The 14799-nt window shown below is 37.3% G+C and overlaps 1 protein-coding gene across 4 annotated transcripts in view; it reads left to right on the top strand.

Annotated features, from left to right (window-relative positions):
• The window catches only part of adnp2b (ADNP homeobox 2b), an 82068-nt gene that overhangs the window by 42662 nt on the left and 24607 nt on the right, over positions 1–14799 (top strand). For all 4 annotated transcript variants that reach the window (XM_060904755.1, XM_060904753.1, XM_060904754.1 and 1 more), the window contains exon 2: positions 11969–12086. In XM_060904755.1, the coding sequence (XP_060760738.1) occupies positions 11979–12086 (108 nt within the window). In that variant the 5' untranslated portion in view covers positions 11969–11978. The remainder of the gene's footprint in view (positions 1–11968; positions 12087–14799) is intronic.

Genomic DNA, 14799 nt, shown 5'->3' with positions numbered 1-14799 from the left:
TCTCGTAATAATAAACTCATCTAATAACAATGGCTTCTGACTTAGTATCTCATAGTACTGACTTAGTGTCTCGTAATAATAAAATCTTATCTCATAATGCGTTCTGACTTAGTGTCTCATAATCTTGACTTGGTGTCTCATAGTACTGACTTGGTGTCTCATAGTAGTGACTTAGTGTCTCGTAATAAAATCTTCTCATAACAATGGCTTCTGACTTGGTGTCTCATAGTACTGACTTGGTGTCTCATTATCATGACTTAATGTCTCGTAATAATAAAATCTTATCTCATAACAATGGCTTCTGACTTAGTGTCTCATAGTACTGACGTGGTGTCTCATAGTACTGACTTAGTGTCTCGTAATAATAAAATCTTATTTCATAACAATGGCTTCTGACTTAATGTCTCATAATAATGACTTGATGTCTCATAGTACTGACTTGGTGTCTCATAGTACTGACTTGGTGTCTCATCATGACAATGTCTCGTCATAATAAAATCTTATCTAATAACAATGGTTTCTGACTGTGTCTCATAATAATGACTTGATGTCTCATAGTACTGACTTGGTGTCTCATAATCATGACTTAATGTCTCGTAATAAAATCTTATCTAATAACAATGGATTCTGACTTAGTGTCTCATAGTACTGACTTAGTGTCTCGTAATAATAAAATCTTCTCATAACAATGGCTTCTTACTTAGTGTCTCATAATAATGACTTGGTGTCTCAATCATGACTTAATGTCTCATAATAATAAAATCTTATCTAATAACAATGGCTTCTGAATTAGTGTCTCATAATAATGACTTTGTCTCATAATCATGACTTGATGTCTCATAGTACTGACTTAGTGTCTCGTAATAAAATCTTATCTAATAACAATGGCTTCTGACTTAGTGTCTCATAATAATGACTTGATGTCTCATAGTACTGACTTGGTGTCTCATAATCATGACTTAATGTCTCGTAATAAAATCTTATCTAATAACAATGGATTCTGACTTAGTGTCTCATAGTACTGACTTAGTGTCTCGTAATAATAAAATCTTATCTCATAACAATGGCTTCTGACTTGGTGTCTCATAATAATGACTTGGTGTCTCATAATCATGACTTAATGTCTCATAATAATAAAATCTTATCTAATAACAATGGCTTCTGACTTAGTGTCTCATAATAATGACTTGGTGTCTCATAGTACTGACTTGGTGTCTCATCATGACTTTAATATTTCGTAATAATAAAATCTTATCTAATAAGAATGGATTCTGACTTAGTGTCTCATAGTACTGACTTAGTGTCTCGTAATAAAATCTTATCTCATAACAATGGCTTCTGACTTGGTGTCTCATAATAATGACTTGGTGTCTCATAATCATGACTTAATGTCTCATAATAATAAAATCTTATCTAATAACAATGGCTTCTGACTTAGTGTCTCATAATAATGACTTGATGTCTCATAGTACTGACTTGGTGTCTCATAATCATGACTTAATGTCTCGTAATAATAAAATTTTATCTAATAACAATGGATTCTGACTTAGTGTCTCGTAATAAAATCTTCTCATAACAATGGCTTCTGACTTAGTGTCTCAGTACTGACTTGGTGTCTCATCATGACTTAATGTCTCGTCATAATAAAATCTTATCTAATAACAATGGTTTCTGACTTAGTGTCTTGTAATAATAAAATATTCTCATAACAATGGCTTCTGACTTTGTCTCATAATAATGACTTGGTGTCTCATAGTACTGACTTGGTGTCTCATAATCATGACTTTAATGGCTCGTAATAATAAAATCTTATCTAATAAGAATGGATTCTGACTTAGTGTCTCATAGTACTGACTTAGTGTCTCGTAATAAAATCTTATCTCATAACAATGGCTTCTGACTTAGTGTCTCATAGTACTGACTTAGTGTTTCGTAATAATAAAATCTTATTTCATAACAATGGCTTCTGATTTAGTGTCTCATAATCATGACTTGGTGTCTCATAGTACTAACTTGGTGTCTCATAGTACTGACTTGGTGTCTCGTAATAATAAAATCTTATCTCATAACAATGGCTTCTGACTTAGTGTCTCATAATAATGACTTGGTGTCTCATAATCATGACTATATGTCTCATAATAATAAAATCTTATAACAATGGCTTCTGACTTAGTGCCTCATAGTACTGACTTAGTGTCTCATAATAATGACTTAGTGAGACATTATTATTAAGTCTCATAATAATGACTTAATGCCTCATAATCATGACTTAGTGTCTCATAGTACTGACTTAATGTCTCGTAATAAAATCTTATCTCATAACTTCTGACTTGGTGTCTCATAATAATGACTTAATACCTCATAGTACTGACTTATTGTCTCGTAATAATAAAATCTTATCTCATGACAATGGCTTCTGACTTAGTGTCTCATAGTACTGACTTAGTGTCTCATAATAATAAAATCTTATCTCATAATGGCTTCTGACTTGGTGTCTCATAATAATGACTTAATGCCTCATAATAATTCATAGTACTGACTTAGTGTCTCAGTAATGACTTGATGTCTCATAGTACTGACTTAGTGTCTCATAATAATGGCTTAGTATCTCATAGTACTGACTTAGTGTCTCGTAATAATGACTTATCTCATAATCATGTCGTCTCGTAATAATAAAATCTTATCTCATAACAATGGCTTCTGACTTAGTGTCTCATAATAATGACTTAATGCCTCATAATAATGGCTTAGTGTCTCATAATAATTACTTAGTGAGACATTATTCTCATAATAATGACTTAATGCCTCATAATAATGGCTTAGTGTCTCATAGTACTGACTTAGTGTCTCATAATAATGACTTAATGCCTCATAATAATGGCTTAGTGTCTCATAGTACTGGCTTAGTGTCTCATAATAATGACTTAGTGAGAGATTATTATTCTCATAATAATGACTTAATGCCTCATAATAATGGCTTAGTGTCTCATAGTACTGACTTAGTGTCTCATAATAATGACAGTATCTCATAGTATTTACTTAGTGTCTCATAATAATGGCTTACACTGCAAAAAAATTATATATTGTTAAGAGAAAATATCTTTACTATAGGTGAATTTATCCAATATTTCTGATTAGAAGATTATTAGAACGTACACTACCGTTCAAAAGTTTGGGGTCACCCAGACAATTTTGTGTTTTCCATGAAAAGTCACACTTTTATTTACCACCATAAGTTGTAAAATGAATAGAAAATATAGTCGAGACATTTTTCTGGCCATTTTGAGCATTTAATCGACCCCACAAATGTGATGCTCCAGAAACTCAATCTGCTCAAAGGAAGGTCAGTTTTATAGCTTCTCTAAAGAGCTCAACTGTTTTCAGCTGTGCTAACATGATTGTACAAGGGTTTTCTAATCATCCATTAGCCTTCTGAGGCAATGAGCAAACACATTGTACCATTAGAACACTGGAGTGAGAGTTGCTGGAAATGGGCCTCTATACACCTATGGAGATATTGCACCAAAAACCAGACATTTGCAGCTAGAATAGTCATTTACCACATTAGCAATGTATAGAGTGGATTTCTGATTAGTTTAAAGTGATCTTCATTGAAAAGAACAGTGCTTTTCTTTCAAAAATAAGGACATTTCAAAGTGACCCCAAACTTTTGAACAGTACTGTAAATACAAGTTTATTTAGCTTACTTTTAGATGCTTTTGCTCATTTCAAGCTTTAAATTGTCTTATTCTATTGGCAAATAATTTAGCTTCTTTCTAGAATTAAACACTTAAAATTAGCAAAATTATCTGCAAATAGAATAAGAAAATTTCAAGCTGGAAATGAAGAAAAGCATCTAGAAGTAAGCTACATAATCTTATATTTGAGTGCAAATAATCTTCTAATAAGAAATGTTAGATAAATTCACTCATTTTAAAGATATTTTCTCTTAACAATATATCATTTTTTGCAGTGGAGTGTCTCACAATAATGGCTTCGTGTCTCATAGTACTGACTTAGTGTCTCATAATAATGGCTTAGTGTCTCATAGTACTGACTTAACGTCTCATCATGGTTTAGTGTCTCATAATAATGGTTTAGTGTCTCATAATAATGGCTTAGTATCTCATAGTACTGACTTGGCGTCTCATAATAATGGTTTAGTGTCTCATAATAATGACTTAGTATCTCATAGTACTGACTTAGTGTCTCATAGTACTGACAGTGTCTCATAATAATGGCTTAATGTCTTGTAATAATGGCTTAGTATCTCATAGTACTGACTTAACGTCTCATAATAATGACTTAATGTCTCGGAATAAAATCTTATTTCATAACAATAGCTTATGACTTAGTGTCTCATAATAATGATTTAGAATCTCATAGTACTGACTTAGTCTCTAAGGGTGTATTCAGACCAGGATAGTTCGATAGTTCACTTGCTTTGGTCTGAACCAAATGGTTTTGTTTTGTTTTTTTTTTCATTTTGGTGCGGTTCGCTTTCACACTGTACATTTTAGTAAGCAGACCAAAATCTGTCAACAAAGCCACGCGCCCTGAGGTCGTTCAGCTATTGGTCAGAGACGACACGCGCACAAAGCGTTAAGTTCAAAAGTAGTCATGGAGGCTTTCCGTGCTGTTATTCTTTTTAATGTCATCAAAGCTATATGTTTTTTCCAGTTTTTACTGTTTTCACAATTGTGCGATTACTATGCTGTTGTACAAGTAATTTATCAATGACGACGACAAAGGGCAAGGCAGCTACGGAGGATAGCGCTGATGAGCGCACATCATGTTGTGACAGTTCTGGCTCTTCACGCAATAGATGAATTTCTTTTTTGCGTCGCTAGTACCGCCACTTTTTGAAAGAATGTCCCTGATTTTAATGTAGGTCTGACGGAGTTTCTTCACTTTTAGCCGGCATTGTTCTGGGGAGCGCGTGAACCCCTTCTCCTTCATTTTCTCACTGAATACAGCAACCACGTCGGCATTTTTGTGTGTTCTCTCCCAAAGCTCAGATATGTGGACATCTGCCCATATATCCACAAGGGTACGCGTTTCTTCCTCGGCCCACGCTTGCCCCCTACTCATTTTTTGTACTTGCCTACCACTGGTGACTGAACGACCCTTGACAACCGAAACAGTGTTTGCACTTTGCGGTGGAGTGTCAAGACACTGTTTCCCATAATGCTCGACAAACGACGGAAGCTCCCGAGGTATAAAAAAGCAAAACTGTCGGATTAGGTCCGGTCTGCTTTCACACCTCCAAAAGATCCGCACCAGGGTTCCTTTGGCCCGGACCGAGTCCGACCTTGCAGCTCGGTCTCGGTCCGCTTGTTTGGTCCGGACCAGAGTTCGGTGGTTTGTATTCAGACCAACCCAAAAGGTCCAGACCAGGGGAAATTTGGTTCGTTTGGTCCGGACCAAACAACGTAGGTGTGAATACGCCCTTATAGTACTGACTTAGTATCTCATAATGACTTAATGTTTCATAATAATGGCTTAGTATCTCATAGTCGTGACTTAGTGTCTCATTCATAACAATGGCTTATGAGTTAGTGTGTCATAATAATGGCTTAGTGTGTCATAGTACTGGCTTAGTGTCTTGTAATAATGGTTTAGTATCTCATAGTACTGACTTAGTATCTCATAATAATGGCTTAGTATCTCATAGTAGGGTCCATCTCAGAAACTGGTCTCTCATTTGGGACATTATGGCCAAAAAATTAATTTTCTAATTTTCCTTTTTTTTGCATTTACCTAACACTCAATGTTTCTTTTGTGATGTTTAATAAGAATAAAGATAGTATCTTGCTTTATCTGGCCTCCACTGTGGAAATTTTTTTGATTACAATTCAAATGCTTTTGTAAAATTGATTTCCATATAAAATAACTCCATCATGAAGAATTAAAGCCCCTCCTTCACAGAGGAGTGAAAATATTGAATAAATTTCCTCTTTTTGATTGCTTGGGTTAAAAATGCCAAGTTATGATGACTGAATTGATTATTCACTTAAATATGAATAATATGATACATTTTGGGTATTTGATATGGCGAAATAGGACACAATGGAAAAATCAAGAACACACCGGAAAGATGAGAATAACGGCGGTGGTAAAAGAACAGCGACTGTACCGGCTGAAGGTCGCGCGGGTCTCTGCTGCGACGTGCGAGCAACGGGACATCACTACCGCACCGGACGGAGCGCGAGGCGGGGGCGGGGCAAAATGACTGGCCGTAGATTCTATCAAAAGTTCGATCTAAATTGACCACGGTTGCAAAATATTGGCCAAAAATACGCAAACGCTACGAAATATGAAAGTAAGATGAAAAAGAAACATTCTATTGCCTTATACTGCAAGACTAAAACAAAATGCAACTGTCAAAACTCACCTTTTCAGTGATAACGTCTGAACAGATCACCCGCGTAACAGAGAGACCGCAAACGGAAGCACGATCAACTTCTAACTGTTGGAGTGGAAAATTCCATTCTACACATGCAAATTGTTAATGTGTGTCCTTCCCCGCACACAAATAACACGCTACGGTAAAAAATAGACCACAACTCATTTTATAGCTCAGAAATTCATACAAGACCAGCTACCATCGTAACATATTCTGTAAGAAGCATATTCTATACCTAACTTTCAGCTTTTGTTTTAAAAAACAAAATCACAGATTTATAACTAAATTTTTATATGGCGTAGTGATTTTAAGTTCCTACTTTTGGTGAGGTCGTGACCTCGACCCTGAGACTTTCTGTTTAGATCAAAACACACGATCGTATTGGTTTTGGGTCTGTGGAAAATGGAGTTACGACGGTGATGAAATATTTTGCATGATGTTTTATTACGGTTATGATTATTGTGAGCGCGCCAATCCTTAGGTGGATAAAGTTACAACTTAAAATACAATTAGTGATAACTGTAGACTTTTCAGTGGACTACAACCTTTTTAAGGGAACGCGATGTAGTCAACCATTTATCATGTCCCAGATCAAGCCACCATTTTTCCACAAATTTGCAGAATTTTTGCCAAATTCTGAATAGAGTATTCACATCAAAGATTTAGTTTTATCTGTATTTCTTTCATCATTTTATTTCAAATTAAAACCAACATCACCATTCAAAACCGTACAGTTTATTGACTGTGAGTATATTTAGTGTGCGACCCCCACAGTACCCAGTTTCTGAGACAGACCCAGTACTGTCTTAGCGTCTCATAATAATAAAATCTTATCTCATAACAATGGCTTATGACTTAGTGTCTCAAAATGATGACTTAGTGTCTCAAAATAATGACAGTGTCTCATAATAAAATCTTCTCTTGTAACAATGGCTTATGACTTAGTGTCTCATAATAATGACTTAGTATCTCATAATTATAACATTATCTCATAATTATGACTTAGTATATTTATAATAAAATCCTATCTCATAATTATAACTTGGGGCTTTATTATTATGAGACACTATCTCATAACAATGACTTAGTATCTCCTAATTATGACTTGCTGTTTCATGATAACAAAATCTGATCTCATAGTAATGATTTATGACTTAGTATCTCATAATTATGACTTAAGTTCTCAGTAATAAGTTACTATTTCATACGAATGACCTTAAGTCATAATTTTGTAAAAATGTTCTCCTTATTATGAAGTAGTATGACATAATTCAATTATGACACTGTCTCATAAATATGAGATACAAAGTTGCAGTGTTGTAGTCGAGTCACTAAACCTCACGGCTGAGTCCAGTCTCGAGTCCCCAGTGTTCAAGTCCGAGCCATTAAAGAAAATTTTGATCCGAGTCGAGTCCAACACAAGCCCCGCCCACTATCAACAGGGCAAATAACATGAGAGAGGGTTAACACTAGCTAGTTCATCACTCAGCAAGCCCCGCCCACTATCAACAGAGCAATGAACATAGCGTGTCACTTCCTTCTGTGGGTGGAGTCTTACCAAATGATGATTGAAGTTCGAGGTTGTCCCCGTCGTCTCCTCGATAGTTCTTCTACATATGGAACACACAGCAGTGCGTTTTTTCCCACTGCACGAGAAGTCTGTATAAGCAAAGCGGACAATCCTAGTGGCGTTCTCTCCATGCGCCATTAACGTTAGTTTGTTCCTGAACATGATGTATGAACAGGTGAATGTGCATTCTCTTGCACAAAATTAGGATGAAAATTAATGTAGATATAAATATCTTATGCCAAATTATTATGGCATGTTACAAAAAAAAATAAAGAAAAAAAAATCAGAGTCCTCGTCTCCAAGTCCGAGTCATCAGGGCTCAAGTCACGAGTCCTTAAAATTAGAGTCCGAGTCCTGGATTTGAGTACTACAAGCCTACAAAGTTGTAATTATGAGAATTTTTCATTATTATGATGTTATGTGATGTCAAGTGGCGTAAATAGGTTTCCATATAAATACAGATAAATGAGTTATCCTCCTGTGCTAAGCTGCATTGTAGTAGTAGTAGTAGTAGTAGTATAAACCTTTTACTGTTCGTTTTGCGGTTGTGTCGTCTTTTCCGCACATTTATTTTGCACAAACCACTGCTTGTCCTGCAATCCATTTTCTACTCAAGCATCATGCAGCTTGCATCCATTAAACTGGTGGAAGATGAACAGTTTTTCTTAGGAGTTTAGGAGAAATGAGAAATATTTTATTCTCCAGCTGCACAGTATGCACTGAAAGGTGACTTGCTTATTTTACTTTACACCAGGCTTGTAGTACTCGAGTCCAGGACTTGGACTCGAGTCCGACTTGTGCCCTAATTTTAAGGACTCGTGACTCAACGAGGACTTGAGCACTGATGACTCGGACTTGGACTCGTGAATTAACTGCATTCGGGCTCATAACTTGGAGACGAGGACTCGGATTTTTTCTTTATTTTTTGTAACATGCCATAATAATTTGGCATAAGACATTTATATCAACATTCATTTTTGTACTAATTTCATGTAAGAGTGATCGGATAGACTCTCGGGTGCGCCCGGACAGCGCGCACACCAAGCGGACTCATTTGCCGTAAACGACTCGTACCTGCACAGGATGAAGGCACAATCAGTGCGCTGAGATAAAAACTGTGAAAACACACTTTGCAAAGTATTGAGTTGTGTTGCTGACATATTACTGAGCCTTATTTCCTTGTTTGGTTTCCTGATCCCTGATTTCCTGTTTCTTGTCTTTGATTCTGCCGAGTCTACGATAGCCTGTGTGCGCCTCGCTCGACCTATTGCCGGTTTCACCGTTTTATGATTTTTTTCCTGCTGTTCTGGATTGTTTACCGTCTTCACTTGTATTAATAAACACACCTTCTGCACTTACATCCGTCTCCCAACCATCTCTGACAGGATACTTCACACCTCATTGATAAAGAGAAGCACATTCACCTGTTCAGGAACAAACTAATGTTAATGGCGCTAAAACAGCCACCGTCGCATGGTGCAGTTGGAGTGTTGGACTCGACTCGGATCAATAGTGGACTCAACTCGACTTTTTTTTTTTTTAATGACTTGGACTGGGGACCCGAGACTGGACTCGGACTCTAGGTTTAGTGACTCGACTACAACACTGCTTTAAACCAGAGGTGGACAAAGTACCCAACTTCATTCCTTAAGTCGAAGTACAGATCCCGCTGGTCAAATATGACTCCGATACAAGTGAAAGTTGTCCAGTCAAATTTTTACTTAAGTTAAAGTACTGAAGTACTTGCTTTTAAAAATACTTAAGTATTAAAAGTACATTTTCTGTCAACGCATCATTGTATTCTTGCCACAACGCTTACAAAACCTAACGCCGTTACCAAAGTCAGAAATGTGAATTCACAAAATGAACGCATGCTGTGCATCATGGTGGTTTAACGTTAAGCTAGCTAGTCGGTGAAACTCCACCCGACATGCTAGCAAACGCTTTTCAAACTCGAAATCATATTGGGTAGCTAACGCTACTAGAAAAGAAAGATTTCTACATTCTGTTTCTTTGGCAAGATTATGCTAAAACATATTTCTGAAAGGACTTCAGATAAGTTAACATTATTCATGTTAGCGTAACTCCGTTTTTACATGCTAACTAACAGCGTCCAAGTTAACTAGCTATGTGTAAACGTTAGCCGTGGACAAGGCTACGGCAACTTGGCAGGCAAATCCATAGAAAGTCATTTGACTAACCAGACTGCATAGCTATTGCAACGTTATCGCTAGCTCTAAAAGCACAGACAACTTCACTGCAAGCTTTCTCTTGGAATAAAACGTTTATATCCCTCAATATGCTTCCGCAGGTTGGATGGCAAGTTTTTGTAGGCCGTGATGTGGTTCGTTTTCAGCAAGCAAAGCAAACATTTAAAATGAAACGAATCTTTAATCCTTTCAGAAAACTGAAACATGGGTTCATGGGCCATGAGTGCGTGCATTCTCCAGAAGAACCGCCTCCTTCCATTCTGCCATCAACTGATCGTGTTAAATAACGCTGCTGAGAAATCACTGAACTTGATTTTATACAGTCTATGGACGTGACGTGACCCTAGTGATTACTGATAGACTGTCTCAGTGTCACCTGCGAAAAAATAATCACGTTTTAGAAAAGAAAAGAAAAAACATCCACTTTCACGCCTGCTTCATAGTAACGAGTAACGAGGAGCTTGATAGAAAGGTAGTGGAGTGAAAAGTACGATATTTGCCTTTCAAATGTAGTGAAGTTAAAGTCATAAGTTTCCCAAAAAATAATAAGTAAAGTACAGATACTCAAAAAGTGTACTTAAGTACAGTACTCAAGTAAACGTACTTCGTTACTGTCCACCTCTGCTTTAAAGTGCATATCACGGGTAAATTCAGGAGCGAGATCAATGTAATTCTCCTATTTTATATTAAACTTTGGTCAAATATCTGTCACATTCTGCATTTTGTGCAATTTTTTTACCTTGCGCAATACCAGAAAAATTCAGTTGAAATCAAGCCATTTGAGGCGAATTGGTCCGCCTCTGAAAAACCTTGGCATTTGGATTTCCCGTCAAACATTGATTTTCGTGACGTCGCGTGCGGGACGCCTCCCTCTGAATCCTACGTCAGCGCTGGTTTGTTTATGAGAAAACGACCTGGTGGTTTTCTGCAAATTTCTTCAACGTTATCGCGTAATTATTAAAATGGTTAACAGATGTATCGTAGGAGGGTGTAGCAACACCAATCTTGATGGGATTAGTACTCATCGTTTTCCAAAAGACCGGACAATGAGAGAGAAATGGGAGCGCTTGGTCTACACAGGCTGTGCACTGAAACCGTGCAAAGCTCGCGCAGCCTGCTGGCGCTTCCGCAGGTGACGCCACGAATCTGGCTCCAGACTCCCTTGGGATTTTTCCAGACGCGTTTTGTTATTTTATTTTTTTCTGCTGTAGACAGATGGCCTTGTGCAAAATTACCCTTCTGGATGAGTGTGTAAAGGGACATACTTTCATATATATATATATATATATATATATATATATATATATATATATATATATATAAATAAAAAAAAACACGAAATTGGTCCAGAATATGCCCTTTAAACACATGGACGTTATCTCTCACATGCGCAGGACAAGCAGTCTTCCACACACTGACGAAAAGTGCCGTATCAGAGATGAATATAGCGCCAGTAAATGAATATACAAGGATTTGGTTATGGCACAATGCAAGTAAATAAAGCAACGAAATTGCACACCTGAACATTTGGACCCGTCTTGTTTTATCTCCTGAAAACCCGAAAGAAATCTTTCATTTCACTTTGGTACTGTTATCTGTCCATCTTTATTTATATGCATGCGTTATTTGGATTGCCGTTTTAAGTTTTGCAGACGGCATGGAAACAGGTCATGCCGTTTTTGTTTCCAGCATGGTTGGTTGACATTCTTAGTGAAATCATGTTGTAACGCTGTAACGAGTGTTCCAGTCAGGTCCTTTTCTCACATCTGTGTTCTACCTCAGGGGAGGAACCATGTATCAGTTTCCAGTTCGAGGACTGGAGAAAATCCGAAGAACCAGGAAGAAAGTGAAAAACATTTTGAGTGAATTTGGTCTTGAAGAATGCGCAAGCTTGTCTGAGGTGAGTGCTCCTTCTTTTACTCCGGACCACCAGAGCAGTGTCTGTACGAACCGGTCGGATCGTTCTAGGGCTGCAGCTACCGAGAGTTTAGATAATCGATCCGTTAATTGAAGTTTTTTTTTTTTTTTTTTTAAATATAGTCGGGCTGTTAAAATGAGAAAGTGTTCACTTTGTGATAGAAGTGTGAAATTTGGCACACTAGCTCAAGTTTATATATATATATATATATATATATAAATAATAATTCTAGATATCGGGGCATTTCAAATTCGGCTTCGAAACCCTGGAATACACAGGTGCAAAATCGACCCAACGTGAAAACGAATTTTCTTTTGTTTTCAAGGCGTTTTTATAAGATTGCTTACAAAAAAAAAAAGACACACTGATTGACTGTCAACCTCACAAACAGAGAATTTCTTGTTCTCAAAGATATCACGTGACAAGTCACATGACATAGGGATACAATATTAAGCAGGGCTTTGAACCAGAATTTTTTTCCTATTGGTTCGTTCCGAACAGAAACGGAATTTTAACGTTTCCGGTTTTGGGTTCCACCATTAAATAGACGTTCCTGAACCGGTTAGAACAAAAAAAAATTCGTTCCCGGAACGGTTAATTACGTTCCCTGTCAGCTGTTTAACAAATGGCTATAAAATTATGTCTCTGTCTCATCCAGCTTAAGCCAAATGTAGGCTAATTCTATTACAACCTTCATTAAATAAGACAAGAAATAATTCAAAACAATTATTATTTCAAATGTTGGCGATTTGGATTCTCAGTATGTCTTCCCATCTACACAAACAGAAAAAGTGCCAAAAATGAAAGAGAATTCGTTTAGTGTGTTACCAAAGGCTAGTCAGGCCCTATGCATTGATAGGCTAACAGAGGTTAACGTCATTTAATGTTCGCGAGCCTCTCATTAGCGTGGACAAATATATTGATATCGTGTTTGAAATTGACGTTTTTGAATAACGATAGACTGCAATATTTACCTCTTATTTAAGATGTGGAGACGTGATAGTAGTCCACCCTCCCGCTCTCTCCATTCAGTCAGCGAACGTCACACAGGAAGTGAACCCCAGCGGGTCATAGAAACTTGCGCAGGAGAAGAATGACTTTTTTATTTGTAGGCTACGGAAACTTTGAGGAACTAAATAAAAACCGGTATTAACCGGTTACCGTTATTTTTAATAAGCGTTTCTGTTCCGGAACATAAAAAATAAAGTTTCTGGTTTCGTTTCTGTTCCATGTGAAATAGAAAAGTTCCCGGTTTTCGTTTTCGTTCCTTGAACCGATTCAAAGCCCTGGTATTAAGTAAATAAAAAGGCTGCCAATCAAAATAGAACTTTTTGGCCACAATGTGCAAAGGTATGTTTGGAGAAAAAAGGGTGCCAAATTCCAGGAAAAGAACACCTCTCCAACTCTGAAGCATGGGTGTGGATCGATCATGCTTTGGGGTTGTGTTGTGGCACAGGGCACATTTCATTGGTCGAGGGAAGCATGGATTCGAATAAATACCAGCAAATTCCGGAAGCGAACATCACACCATCTGTAAAAAAGTTGAAGTTAAAAAGAGGATGGGTCCGACAATAAGACGATGATCCAAAACACACCTCAAAATCTACAATGGAATACCTCAAGAGGCCCAAGCTGAAGGTTTTGCCCTGGCCCTCACAGTCCCCTGACCTAAACATCATTGAAAATCTGTGGATAGATCTCAAAAGAGCAGTGCATGCAAGACAGCCCAAGAAACTTGTAGAACTGGAAGCCTTTTGCAAGGACGGATGTGTGAAAATCCCCCAGGTAAGAACTGAAAGATTATTAGCCGGCTACAAAAAGTGTGATTCTTGCCAAAGGTGGTGTTACTAGGTACTAACCATGCAGGGTGCCCAAACTTTTGCTTCAGGTCCTTTTCATTTTTTGGTATTTTACGCCTGGAAATAAAAATGTAATCTTGCGGAAGATATTAAAGAAATGTCTCGTCTTTACCTTTATGCCTTTTGGTGATCAGTTCATCTGCTCACTTAACTATTCACAGTAACAGACATTTTCAGCAAGGGTGCCCAAACTTTTGCATGCCACTGTGTATAATAAGTATATTATAACAATGATGAATATACTATGAAGAAAATTGTTCCTTCGTCTTCATGGCGTTGGACACCGGTGAAAGCGATCACTATTATCGACACCTCACGTGACTCTCAAACGCGCGTTTAGATACAAAATGGCGGCTGTCAAATGAAGGAGTAAGAAACAAAGTAGGTTTCGACAAGGAGATCATGAAATATCGGTGAATTTGATCAGTAAAAACATGTCCATGATCTTTCCACCATGCTTACCTGCGATGGTTGATTGATAATGTCCGGGTTTTCTGAAAAATTGCTGATCGTGATGATGATAATTCCATCTCCGGTAACGAGCGGTGTCATCAGACGACAAGATCAAAGGGCGAGGGGGCGGGTCTTCCGGTTGATTGATTAACCAATAATAACTGTTGGAACTGAAACTCAGCTTTGTAAAATTGTTTTTTTTTATTGGTAAATCTGAAAAGGTGTCGATAACTAGCCGCCGCTCTGTATTATAATGACTATTGAACACAAAGTTATTGATAGACTGGATTAGAGTGATTTTTATAGAATTTTTCGAGGGAGAGTGAGTTTTCTGGCCTTGCATCTTAAAAAACATTTGAAGTAGTTTGATAAAATAGGTTGCA

This window comes from Neoarius graeffei, chromosome 22 (assembly GCF_027579695.1).
Source record: "Neoarius graeffei isolate fNeoGra1 chromosome 22, fNeoGra1.pri, whole genome shotgun sequence".
Lineage (NCBI taxonomy): Eukaryota > Metazoa > Chordata > Actinopteri > Siluriformes > Ariidae > Neoarius > Neoarius graeffei.
This window is presented reverse-complemented; position numbering and strand designations above follow the sequence as displayed.